The sequence below is a fragment of the Gopherus evgoodei genome, chromosome 1, assembly GCF_007399415.2.
Source record: "Gopherus evgoodei ecotype Sinaloan lineage chromosome 1, rGopEvg1_v1.p, whole genome shotgun sequence".
NCBI classification, from domain to species: domain Eukaryota; kingdom Metazoa; phylum Chordata; order Testudines; family Testudinidae; genus Gopherus; species Gopherus evgoodei.
Window position 1 is genome coordinate 46,926,704 of NC_044322.1, and position 14,401 is coordinate 46,941,104.

A 14,401-nucleotide genomic window follows, 5' to 3' on the forward strand; every position below is an offset into this window, starting at 1 on the left:
TTACAAACAGCTACAGATGCCGCTGACATGGCCACCTGTTCAGTTGCATTGATGATAGTCATGACGAGCTTCATGGCTTCAGTCCTCTGGCTTTCCACTTGTTCAGAATACAGTGGAAGAATTACCTTTTGAAGGAACAAATTTATACAGTCCTAAGACTGATTCATTGCATACTGTGAAGGTTTCAAGAGCTGCCTTAAAAGATCCTTGGAATTTATAATTCACAAATCAGAGACAGTACAGGCATTCTAATTACAGGCGACTATGATGCTTCACAGAGATACTCAAGATTGAAGAACCTCACTCTCACCCACCTTTAGCATCAGGAAGCCTTGTCTTGCCTGCTGTGGGTCAGCTCCTCAACTCATAGACTTTAAGGTCAGAAGGGACCATTATGATCATCTAGTCTGACCTTCTGCACAGTGCAGGCCACAGAATCTCACCCACCCACTCCTGTAACAAACCTCTAACCTATATCTGAGTTATTGAAGTCCTCAAATCATGGTTTAAAGACCTCAAGATGCAGAGAATCCTCCAGCAAGTGACCTATGCCCCATGCTGCAGAGGAAGGCAAAAAACCTCCAGGGCCTCTGTCAATCTTCCCTAGAGGAAAATTCCTTCCCAACCCCAAATATGGTGATCAGTTAAACCCTGACCATGTGGGCAAGACTCACCAGCCAGCACCCAGGAAAGAATTCTCTTTAGTAACTCAGATCCCACCCCATCTAACATCCCATCACAGACCATTGGGTATATTTACCTGCTAATAATCAAAGATGAATTAATTGCCAAAATTAGGCTATCCCATCATATCATTCCCTCCATAAACTTATCAAGCTTAATCTTGAAGCCAGATATGTCTTTTGCCCCCACTGCTCCCCTTGGGAGGCTGTTCCAGAAGTTCACTCCTCTAATGGTTAGAAACTTTCCTCTAATTTGAAGTCTAAGCTTCCTAGTGTCCAGTTTACATCCATTTGTTCTTGTGTCCACATTGCTACTGAGCTTAAATAATTCCTCTCTCTCCCTGATATTTATCCCTCTGATATATTTATAAAGAGCAATCATATCTCCCCTCAGCCTTCTTTTGGTTAGGCTAAACAAGCCAAGCTCTTTGAGTCTCCTTTCATAAGACAGGCTAAGGACAACACAAGCACTCGCCTCAAGGCCTAAAAGGCCACTCCACTCTACAGGTTAACAATTGGCACATTCCAACCCTCTGAGCTCTCCGTGGGGTATCCAGGGACTGGTCTACTGGACAATCACAATATTCACAGATTTTCAGCTTCTAAAGAAACAGTACACTCCAATTTACCAGTTCCAGCTCAGATCATTGCTTAATACGCAGCAATTATACTAGATTTCATTGTAAACATGTCTAAGTTTATTTAACAAAGTATAGATGTTCAACTAGTAGCAACTAGAAGTACTGGAAACAAATGGTTACATATATAGTAAAATCATAACATGCATTCTGGAGTATTCCTCACCCAAAATCCATGCAGGGCTTTTGAGCCATCCTGGGTGTGATCCAACTTTCATGAGCCAACATGCTGTCAGTTTGCCTCCTAGATGAAGAATTGTGTCTCTCTCATTGCACCCCAAGTCAAACCACATCAATCCTTTGTTTTTATTCATAATTAGGATACCCCAACTATTGGTTTCTTCCTGTAGATTTCACAATCTCTTAAATTGCATCTGACTCAGTATGGAAATTAGGTCTAGCTTGTAAGGCATACGGTACGCAAATGGCCGAACAGGGAGATATGAATCAGTTACCTCCTCATGACCTGCCTTAACTCCAAGACCTTAAGAACATAAGAACGGCCGTACTGGATCAGACCAAAGGTCCATCTAGCCCAGTATCTGTCTACCAACGTGGCCAATGCCAGGTGTCCCAGAGGGAGTGAAGCTAACAGGCAATGATCAAGTGATCTCTCTCCTGCCATCCATCTCCATCCTCTGATGAACAGAGGCTAGGGACACCGTTCTTTATCCTTCCTTAAGAATATATTTTTCAGTATGGATATATAACTCCTTAAATATTATCTGTACATATGTTTTGCAATAATTATGACAACCAGTGAGCTACTGGTTCTCAGTAGAGATCTCACATGCAACCCTTTGGTGACCTATTATGCAGATATCTAATGGGGGGTTTCCTGTAAAACCCTATGCACTCCTGGTGCTCTCTTCCAGTTGGCACAAAGTGGTCCCTGGGTCACATCAACCCTTTCAACCACTGCAGTCTTCTTTCTTTGAGACAATCTGATATATCCAACATGATTAAGCATTATAGTCTGAGGCTTTTCTGCATATAAATATGTTGGAACTTGGAGCAATTCACATGGCCTATATATTCTTTCTTTATCTAATCCAGGGCAAAGTTATTCGTCATGACAGACAATTCCTCTGCCATATTTTACATTTTAAAAAAACAAGGAGAGGCAAGATTAACACCCTTATGTCAAAAAGTGCAAATTCTTTGAAAGTGGTGTATTAGAACATAGTGTCCCTGAAAGCAGCTCATCTGCTAGTTCTTCTGAATAGTAGTACAGACCTAAGCTAAGCAGACAGTTTCCATCAAATCATGAATAGCTTTTAAGAGAACTGTGGCTTGTGTAATATTCCAGAAATGGAAATGATCTCATGTGCATTGCTTTGCCACAAACCTCAGCAAAAAGTGTCAGCAGTATTGCTCAAAGGCAGGGATCAGTGCAGGCTCTATAGCGGATGCATTCACGGTCCCTAGGCTTTCATCAGGCTTACCTTCAATACAGTTGATTCCGAGAACTTCTGCAGTGAAACTCAGTCAAGACTCAACTTCCATAAATCTCATTGCACCAGCATGGCCCAGGCTAAATTGGTTTCCAGACCTGATCAGGTTGTTGATACTTTCACTGATCACCCTTCCTCTGATTGCTGACTTTGTATCACAGAACAAAGGGACAAATCTTCCTCTTGGCATCCATACATCTGACAGCTGCTTGAAAAAGACTAAAAGCCTTTTCTTAAGCAGTTTTAATAGATAACAATAAAAAAAACCTTTCCACCGGAGCTACTTATAGATCAAAATGGAAAAGATTAGATGGTTGGTCCTGGGACCATAGTATTTCCCCTTTTCATATTGATGTTACTTTCATTTTAGATTACCTTCTATCCTCAAAATTCTCTAGATTGTCAATGATTTCCATTAAAGTGCATCGAGCACTGGTATCTGCATAACATCCTAAGATTATGGTTATAATATATTTTCTCATCCTATTACTGAAAGATTTCTTAAGCATCTGGCTAATGTATTTCCACCTATAAAGGATCCATGTGCTCCATGGGATCTGAATATTGTATTGGCTAGGTTAATGAAAATCTCATTTGAGCTTTTAACTATCTGTCTGTTAAATCTTCAGTCTGTGAAAACAGTATTTTTAGTAGTGATTACTTCTGTATGTAGAGTGGGTAAATTGAATACTTTGATGTCAGGTCCTCCCTATATAATTTTTCATACGGATAAGGTTTCATTAAGGCCTTATCTGAGTCTCCTACCTAAGACCAGTGTAATGTTAACATAACAATCTTTTGTCCAAAACTTCATGTCAATAGAATGGAAAGGACTCTGCATTCTTTAGATATATCTAGAGATTTAGCCTTTTATCTGAATTGAACTAAATCTTTTAGGCATTCTTCCAAATGTATTGTGTCGTACGCCAGGAGAGTTAAAAGTAAACAGATTTATTCTCAGAAGCTTTCAAATTGAATTTCAAGACATTAAATTGTGCTACTTGCTTGCAGGTCAGGATCCGCCATTAGTAATTAGGACCCATTGTACAAGAACCCAAGATGCTTCTGTAACTTCCTTTAATAATGCCACCATTTTAGAAATTTGTAAGGTAGCCACATGAGCTTCTGTTCATACTTTCAGAAAACATTATGTAATTGGACAGGCAAATTGAAAAGATAAAGCCTTTGGTAGAGTAGTACTGCGATCTGTCTTGATGTAAGACTTCAATACCCACCTCCATCTGTAAACTGCTTTTCAATCTCTGAGAGTGGAAGTTATAAATAATCACTCAATGAAGAAAAAGAGTGATAGTAACTGATATTCTTTGAGATGTGTTGCCTGTGGGTTTCTCTTAGGGTGACCAGGTAGCCTAATTTTATAGGGACAGTCCTGATTTTTGGGTCTTTTTCTTATATAGGTTCCTATTACCCCCCACCCCCGTCCCGGTTTTTCACGCTTGCTGTCTAGTCACCCTAGTTTCTCTACACCAACTTTAGTTCACAGCAAGCTGGGGTGTGAATCTGTGCAGCAGTAGTCTGCTGTGAACTTAAGTCTGGTATACACTTCAGAGTTAGGTAGACATAAGGCAGCTTACATTGACCTAACTCTGTAAGCATCTACGCTAAAATATCCCTCCCACTGATGTAAGTCGCCCACTATTCTGACGTCATAACTCCAGCTCCATGAGAAGTGTAGTGCTTAAGCTGAGGTAATTAGGTCAATGCATTGTCTGAGTAGACACTGCATTGCTTACATTGCCTGTTGCTGCATGGGTCTGGGGGCTGTCGATGCAAGCGCTCCTGGTGAGGACATGTACCACTGACCGAGCACAGTGTGGACTACAGTGATTGTAGTTGACCTGATTTAAGGAGAGGTCCCAGAATACTGGAGAAGGGCTAACATAGTGCCCATTTTAAAAGGGAGAAAAGGAGGAGCCAGGACAGTGTTGACCTGAGAGCCTGTCTTCGATACCTGTGAAGTTACTAGAGCAATGTATAAAACATTTATTTTGCAAATACCTGGAGAATGAAGGATAATCTCTAGCAGCCAGCATGGATTTACCATGAACAAATTGTGCCAAACCAGCTTGATTTCTTTCTTTGACAGGATAACTGGTTTGGTGGATAGGGGGAATGCAGTGGACATAATATACTGGACTTCAGCAAGGCTTTTGACACAGCCTCTCATGACATTCTAATAATTAAGCTGGAGAAATGCAGATTTTGCAGACTACCTTTAAATGGATTCATAATTGGCTAAACAACCACAAACAGAGTAACTGTTAATGGAAGGAGGCCTCAAGTGGGGATCCGTTCTGGATCCGGTGATGGTTAACATCTTTATTAATGACCTAGATTAAGAGTAGAGAGCATACAGTTCAAATTTGCAGATGACATAATGCTGCAGGGGAGGGTTGCCAACACTTTGGAGGATGGAGCTAAAATTCAGAAGAATCCTGATAAATTGGAGAACTGGGCTATAGCCACAAAATGAAATTCAACAAAGACAAATGTAAAGTGCTACACTTAGAGAAGAAAAAACAAATGCACAAATACAGAGTGGAGTATAACTGGTTTGGCAACTGCACTGCTGAGGAGGATCTGGGAGTTGTGGCGGATCACAACTTCAACAGGAGTCAGCAATGTGATGCTGTTGCAAAAAAAAAAAGAAAAAGAAAAAAGAAAAGGCAATTTTAGGTCACATTAATGAGAGGCATAGCATGCAAGTCACAGGAGGTGATAGTACCACTGTACTTGACACTAGTTGGGCCTCAGCCAGAGTACTGTGTCCAATTTTGGTCACCAATGTATAGAAAGAATGTGAAGAAACTGGAAACAATCCAGAGGCGAGCAATAAAGATGATCAAAGGGATGGAATGCAAGCTATACGAGCAAAGGCTGAAGAAACTGGGTATGTTTAGTTTGGAAAAGAGGGTATTGAGGAGGCATAACGGCAGCTTTCAAATACTTGAAAGGCTGTCATAAAAAAGAGAAAAGTTGTCCTTTCTTGCTGCGGAGGGCAGGGCAAGAAGCAATGGGTTTAAACTACAGCATAGCCGTTTTAGATTAAATCCCAGGAAAACTTTCCTAACTGTAAGAACAATAGGACAATGGAACACACTGCCTTGAGAGGTTGTGGAAACTCCTTCGCTGGAGGCTTTCAAAAGGAGACAGTTGTTGATAGTTTAGACATGACAAATCCTGTGTCTTGGCAAGGCTTAGACTAGATGACCCTTGTGGTCTCTTCTAATCTATAGAATATATAGCAAATTTATACCTTAACACATGTTGTTATATTTTATATTGAATTTTAAACAGGTTTATTTTTAAAACAATTAACTTATTTGATTTAAATACAAATGTTAATCATTTAAATTTAAAAAACAAATATCCACTGCTATTAAATGATACTGTTAATATTGTTTATCACCTAAAGGGTTCAGTCAGGTTGTGGCTTCATCATCTTAGATGCTGTACAATATATACAGGGCTTCTGATTTTTTATTTTAATCAATTAACTCTGATAAAACACTAGTGATTTTTTAGAAGAAATTGGTGTTCATGCAGTAAACACCAGAAAAACAGTGGAAATGGTTACTTGTATTAACCATTGATGGACCTGTGCTCCATGAACTTATCTAGTTCATTTTGAACCCTGTTATAGTCCTGCTCTTCACAACATCCTATGGCAAGGAGTTCCACAGGTTGACTGTGCATTCTATGAAGAAATGCCTTTTGTCTTTTAATGCCTTCTTTTCTTTCTTTTAAATCTGTTACCTATTCATTTCATTTGGTGACCCCTAGGTCTTGTGTTATGAGTAGGGCTGCAAGTTTGTCAAGGATTCTGTGACTTTCTTGGACGTCCGTGACTTCTGCAGCAGCCAGTATGGCTGGCCCAGGGGCCACCTGAGCAGCTCGGGCAGGCTCTGGGTTGGCTGAACCAGCTGCTGCTGGAGCAATCTCAGGTCACTGCACCCCTTTCCCCCAGTAGCAGGAGAAGTTTGGATGTGGGAGGGGCTCGTGGCTGGGGTTGGGGCACAGGAAGAAGTGAGGGCTCTGGGCAGTGCTTGCCTAAGAAGGCTCTTTAGAAGCATCAACATTTCCCTCCCTCAGCTCCTTGCTCCATGTGCTGCCTGTGCCTGCAGATACCACCCCCCAGCTCCCATTGAATGTGAGGCGGAGGCAGTGCGCAGAACTGCCTGGCCGTGCCACCACCTAGGAGCTGAGAGAGGGGGGGTGTCGCCACTACTGGGGAGGTGCAGAGCAGGTAGGGAGCCTGCCAGCCCCTCCCCCCCCAGCACCAGTGGGGGTTCCAGGCTGCCCCCTACAGTGCACCTGGGCCACCCACCCAGCACCTTCTGCACCCCCAGGCTACCCTCCCATGACACCCCGGGCTGCTCCCCCACCCCCATGATTTAGTCAGGCGTATATAGTACAAATCATGGACAAGTCACATGCCATGAATTATTGTTTGCTGCCCATGACTTTAACTAAAAATACCCATGACTAAAATGTAGCCTTAGTTATGAGGAGGAATAAATAACACTTCCTTATTTACTTTCTCCACACCAGTCATGGTTTAATAAACCTCTATCATATCCCCCCTTAGTCATCTCTTTTCCAAGCTGAGAAGTCCAAGAAGCCCAAGTCTTCTTAATCTCTCCTCATAGCCAATCATTTTTTGCCCTTTTCTGAAGCTTTTTCAATTCCAATATATCTTTTTTGAGATGAGGTGACCACATGTGCATGCATTATTCAAGGTGTGGGTATACCATGGATTTACATATAGCCAATATGATATTTTCTGTCTTATGTATCATTTTTTAATGATTCCCAACATTCTGTTCACTTTTTTGACTGCCATTGCACATTGAGTGGATGTTTACAGAGAACTATCCACAATAACTCCAAGATCTCTTTCTTGAGTGGTAACAGCTAATGAGACCCCATCACTTTATATGTATAGTTGGGATGATGTTTTTCCAATATGCATTACTTTGCATTTATCAACATTGCATTTCATCTTCCATTTTGTTGCCCAGTCCCTCAGATTTGTGAGATCCTTTTGTAGCTCTTCACAGTCTTCCTGGGACTTAACTATCTTGAGTAGTTTTGTATCATCTGCAAATTTTGCTGTCTCACTGTTTGTCTTTTTCCAGATCTTGTATGAATATTTTGCATAGTACTGGTCCCTGTTCAAACCTCTGGAGAACACCACTATTTACGTCTCTCCATTCTGAGAACTGACCATTTATTTACCCTTTCTTTCCTATCTTTTAACCAGTTACTGATCTATGAGGGGACCTTCCTTCTTAACTCATGACAGCTTATTTTGCTGAAGAGCCTTTGCTGAGGGACCTTGTCAAAGGCTTTCTGAAAATCTAAGTACCGTATGGCCACTAGATCACCCTTGTCCACACGCTTGTTCTCACTCTCAGAGAATGCTAGTAAACTGGTGAGACATGATTTTCCTTTACAAAAACCATGTTGACTCGTCCTCAACAAATCATGTTCATCTGTGTGTCTGACAATTCTGTTCTTTACTATAGTTTCAATCAGTTTGCCTGGTACTGAAGTTAGGCTTACTGGCCTGTAATTGCCAGGATCGCCTCTGGAGCCTTTTTAAAAAGTTAGTGTCACATTAGTTATTTTACAATCATCTGGTACAGAAGCTGATTTAAATGACAGGTCACATGCCACAATGAGCAGTTGTACAAGTTTCCATTCAGTATGATAAACACTTAATTATTTTCCTTGTTAACTCAAAGAATATGCAAGGAAGAAGGTGTTTAATTCATTGAACACCAGTGTGTAGTTATGGCTGAATACCTATTTGCAGTTCTAGAATAAAAGGAGACACATTTGAATATTGCATGTGTTCTGGGTCCAAATGTAGGAGACTGCTTGATACTTGCTGAATTGGCTATTTGTTTTTACTCCTGGAAGAAGAATGTGAATGAAAACCAACCATGGCAAACAGTCATAAAATAAATATGCTAGTAATAATTCCAGCCCTGAGGGGTGTCTTAAGCCGCCTTCTTGCTGCTTGGAGTGATTTCTCCCTTCTCACTTTAGGAGTCTGGGTCCTGAGTTCTCTATCTTGGAACCTGTTGCCTCCAGCCAAGGTGCCGCTTATGTGCCTGGAACATAAGCAGGCTTTCCCTTGGGAAAATGTTTACTAACAAATAATATACTAGGATTGTATTCCAATGTGCAAAATATTAATTAATAATTATCACTATTCCCAAACTAACAGTACAACAGCAGAGAGAACTTTATTAGGTACAGGGGACAAAGGATAAGGGATAAGGAAAGAGAAGTAATTAGAATAATAAAATAACAATACCTTACACCCTTCTCCTCCCAGCATTTACAATGGGCCCAAACCTCCCTGCTCCCTCCCAAAGCCCACCTGGGCAGATAGTGAATTGAGAATCAGTTCTTAACTGGGTGATGCAGCACTGTAATTGTTGGCTGGCTTAAAATGCACAAATAAAACAAATAGAATAGGATTCCTTATGAGCTCTTCGCCCTCAAAGGGTAGTTTCTTTCTGAGGCTCACTGGTCTGGAATCCAATAGAAAATTAGGTTGGCTCTTGGTAGCCTGACCTCCTCAGCCTCCTGCATAGTTGGTCTCATGAGCTGACATCCTTTAACAATGAGGTAACCACGAACAGAGTTCAAAGTTTCTGGTCCACCCAACAACAGCCAAAACCAACAATAGCCAAAACTGAAAATAAAACAAAACTCTTTGTCTCAGAGTTCTGGTTTATGAATGGTTTTTGTTGTAGCTTTCAACTTGTTCAATCTTCAACCTGAACTCTAGGCAATCTTGGAAATTTAGTCCTCAGCTTCTGTAGCCATTGCTCTTGATGCTTTGAGTAATATGACAGGAGCAACCAGCTCCAGAGTGGGTTACACTAATTAACGTTATTTTTTTCTTTTCTTGATATTACTTTATTCAATAATCTAGTTTGTTTTGTTGGTAAAAAAAATAAACAAGGACTGTTTCTTTCAATATCCACTGTGTATTTTAAATTCATTAAAATTTCTTCTTTTTTATACAGAGCTATGATAAATGTTTTCTTGGCTCATCAGAGACAGCTGATGCAAACAGAGTGTTTTGTGGTCAACTTGGAGCAGTATATGTGTTCACTGAAGCACTCAATCCGGCACAGATATTTGCAATACATCAGTTAGGACCTGGATATAAGGTAATAACTTAATTTATTTCACAAATATAAAAATTTTCCAATTAAAAACACAATGAAGTATTTTTATTTTTTTAGCCAAAGATTTTGTTTGAATGCACCTCTTTTGGGACTGCTTGAGTAGAGGTTTGTAAAATGTTCTCAATGAAATATAAACGACATCTGTGTTTTCCACATCTGTGTCTTTACCAATCAGAAATTCAACCAGCTTTTTAAAAGAATCACTAAATTTTGTTTTCCTTTGAAGCATACTTGAGTGTACAATGTGTGTTTGGGTCAAAAAGAAACCTGTGAAATTGCAATTATATTCTATTCCAAACAAGGGAAATCAAGCCTTTATTGTTTTGTACCGCAAACTTAGAGAGAGGTAACCGAGCAAGACTGATCAAAATGTAACCATCTACTCTTTTATAAAGTGCAAATTCAGAGTTTAAAATGGTTCTGCAGTTGAAATATCAGTGGTCCTTTGGTTTTCATGGTTGTGCCAATGTCATCACATGAATATTTTCGACAAATTGATGGTACATACGTTACTTTGTTCTCTGATAAAAGCAATATGTATTTTCTGTGGAAGCTGTCAATAGCATTATTTTATCTGGTTTGTCTAACTGCAGCAGTTAAGGCATGAGGATAGGAGACAGAGCTGGATTCTATTCCGTACTCTTCTTTGGTGACATAGTGTCAATCGTTTTGAGCCTCAGTTTCCCTATTTGTAAAATGGTAAAACTTTTTTGGTATTGTTTTTAAAGCACTTTGAGTCCCTCAGAAGTCAGGTGCTATGTATGTGCAAAATACAGAATTTAAATTAACAGATGAAAATAAGGTAAGATGCATTTAAGCTCCATTAACATTTGGTGTGATATTTGGAAAATGATCCTGTAAAAACAAAGTTGTCATGATATACAGTGAGACTATAAATGTGTCTCATGCTATGTGTATTATATGAATAGGAGAGTATATGTGGGGTACATAGATAATAGGAAATATGTCCTATGTGACTGATATGTGTGGATTTTTCTGGAATTGGAAACAATCATATTCACTAGCAGTGAAACAAAACACAGTGCCTAGTAGACGGTGTATGTTAATGTTTAGTGGAATGAAAGTTGCTTTAGTTCACTGTTTTTTGTATCCAGGATCTTGTCTCAGTTATGATGTTTGACTACAGAGGTGGTTGTGGTATCTATTCATTGGCCAATACTTGCATTGATATTGTGCAGTGAGATGTAAGCTTTCCTTTATAGAAGAATTAGATATTTAATCCTGATAGTTGTAACGATAATCTTGCCAACATGAAGGATAAATCAATTAAACAATTCCTATTAGAGTTTGCAGAAAGTTGGGAATAATAATTCTGGGATCTGTGAACTCCAAAAACAAAAGCAGACAGTTTAAATGCCAACTTTTAATTAGTTCACGGCTGATCATTTTATTAGAATCATACAACTACCAGTTTTCTCTCTCACTTCCAGATGGTCGGTGCACTTCCCCCATGCTGAAAGTGTTAATTGTTTCACTTCCGAGCTGCCAAAATCTCAAAATTCCTTCTTGTCAACTCCTATTATGCATTGTATATAAAGTTGCTGTTATACAGAGACCTAGAAAATGTACTGACAGTGTATAATGAAGTATAACTTTACAGTAAATGGAAACTGACTGTACCACTTACTTTCATATTTAATTAATTTAAAAACTCAATTTAAAAAAAAGCTGCAGAATTTGTAGTCTGCCACATTAGAACACACAATTCTGGAAACTTCTCAAAAGGTTTGTAGGTCAGTTCAGATAAGTATCCAGATGTTGGCCAACTATATGAAAACTCTGTAGTTATCCTGGGCTGGAAACATTAGAAGAGATTTTTTTTTTTTTGGTGGCTTTTCAACCTCTAAATGTCTGTGCTTGGATAGAAAAAAACAATTGAGATGCACAAAACCCCCAAAGTAAAGATTATACATTTAGACAAAGGTTGGAGGCATTTACTTATCTCTGAGCTATTTCACCGTCTTGGATCTGCTAAGCAACTTTAGTTATAAGCCCATAGATGGCTTGTGCCCCTAATAAGTAGTGGGGTTGTAGATCACAATCTGAGAATCTACACTAAAGATGGTTGAAAAATTTCTGATGGAACAGTTTGTCATTGGAAAATGCAGTTCTTCGAGTGCTGGTTCATGTGTGTATTCAACATGTGGGTATGAATGCGCTCCATATGCCCAAGGCCAGAGATTTGTATCAAATAACGTTAGTTTCTCCATGCCTGCGCAGTTGCCCTCTTCATACTCTGAACCGAGTTAATAAATTGTGGCATTGGCTAACACATCTCTAGTTTCTTCTTACCACTGCATGTCCTGAGTTAAAATCCTTTGTATCAATTTCAAAATTTTGGTTCTTCTGATTCAGAATGGGGAAAAAAATTCAAATGTCAGAATTGATTGTGGAACTAAAATTGTTTTATGATCAGCTCTAATCTATAGCCATACATTCTCTTGCAGTTTGATATTATCAAAGTGTAAAACTGGCCCAATATAGTTCTGGGGTGTCACCGGAGAAGCATTTTGATGAGGAATAAGAAGTTAGTGAGAAGAATGAAGGAATACAGTACTTCTAGATGGCATGCTGAGGAATTGCCTCAGTGAAGTGGCTTTTGTAAATAACAGAAGGTTCTCATGTGTCCATTTCCATACTGCCCCAAAACCAATTTCCTTTATCCCTCTTAGACAATCCAACATCTGTGGTCACTTGATTACAGACCTCAGAGTCACAATACTCCAGCAAAAAAAGTTCAAAACCAACAAGTCCAACAAGAAAGTGCAGAATTGGAATTAATTTGCAAACTGAACACCATTAAATTAGGTTTGAATAATGACTGGGAGTGGATGGGTCATTACACAAAATAAAACCTGTTTCCCCATGCAAATTTTCCGCCTACTGTTATCACTACAAAAGTTTTTTTTTCTCCTGCTAATAGCCCACCTAAACTCATTAATCTCATAGACTCTAGGACTGGAAGGGACCTCGAGAGGTCATCGAGTCCAGTCCCCTGCCCTCATGGCAGGACCAAATACTGTCTTAGACCATCCCTAATAGACATTTATCTAACCTACTCTTAAATATCTCCAGAGATGGAGATTCCACAACTTCCCTAGGCAATCTATTCCAGTGTTTAACTACCCTGACAGTTAGGAACTTTTTCCTAATGTCCAACCTAAATCTCCCTTGCTGCAGTTTAAGCCCATTGCTTCTTGTTCTATCATTGGAGGCTAAGGTGAACAAGTTTTCTCCCTCCTCCTGATGACACCCTTTTAGATACCTGAAAACTGCTATCATGTCCCCTCTCAGTCTTCTCTTTTCCAAACTAAACAAACCCAATTCCTTCAGCCTTCCTTCATAGGTCATGTTCTCAAGACCTTTAATCATTCTTGTTGCTCTTCTCTGGACCCTCTCCAATTTCTCCACATCTTTCTTGAAATGCGGTGCCCAGAACTGGACACAATACTCCAGTTGAGGCCTAACCAGCGCAGAGTAAAGCGGAAGAATGACTTCTCGTGTCTTGTTTACAACACACCTGTTAATGCATCCCAGAATGCATTTTTTTTGCAACAGTATCACACTGTTGACTCATATTAAGCTTGTGGTCTGCTATGACCCCTAGATCTCTTTCTGCCATACTCCTTCCTAGACAGTGTCTTCCTATTCTGTATGTGTGAAACTGATTGTTCCTTCCTAGGTGGAGCACTTTGCATTTATCTTTATTGAACTTCATCCTGGTTACCTCAGACCATTTCTCCAATTTGTCCAGATCATTTTGAATTTTGACCCTGTCCTCCAAAGCAGTTGCAATCCCTCCCAGTTTGGTATCGTCCGCAAACTTAATAAGCGTACTTTCTATGCCAACATCTAAATCGTTGATGAAGATATTGAACAGAACCGGTCGCAAAACAGACCCCTGCGGAACTCCACTTGTTATACCTTTCCAGCAGGATTGGGAGCCATTAACTACTACTCTCTGAGTACGGTTATCCAGCCAGTTATGCACCCACTTTATAATAGCCCCATCTAAATTGTACTTTCCTAGTTTATCTATAAGAATATCATGCGAGACCGTATCAAATGCCTTACTAAAGTCTAGGTATATCACATCCACCGCTTCTCCCTTATCCACAAGGCTCGTTATCCTATCAAAGAACGCTATCAGATTAGTTTGACACAGTTTGTTCTTTACAAATCCATGCTGGCTATTCCCTATCACCTTACCACCTTCCAAGTGTTTGCAGATGATTTCTTTGATTACCTGCTCCATTATCTTCCCTGGCACGAAGTTAAACTAACTGGTCTGTAGTTTCCTGGGTTGTTTTTATTTCCCTTTTTATAGATGGGCACTATATTTGCCCCCTTCCAGTCTTCTGGAATCTCCCCCA

General features: G+C 39.8%; 1 protein-coding gene across 1 annotated transcript in view; it reads left to right on the top strand.

Annotated features, from left to right (window-relative positions):
- NBEA (neurobeachin) overlaps positions 1 to 14,401 on the top strand; it is an 853,790-nt gene that overhangs the window by 195,618 nt on the left and 643,771 nt on the right. Inside the window, 1 exon segment of the mRNA XM_030563353.1 lies at positions 9,843 to 9,989. Within this exon segment, the coding sequence (XP_030419213.1) occupies positions 9,843 to 9,989 (147 nt within the window).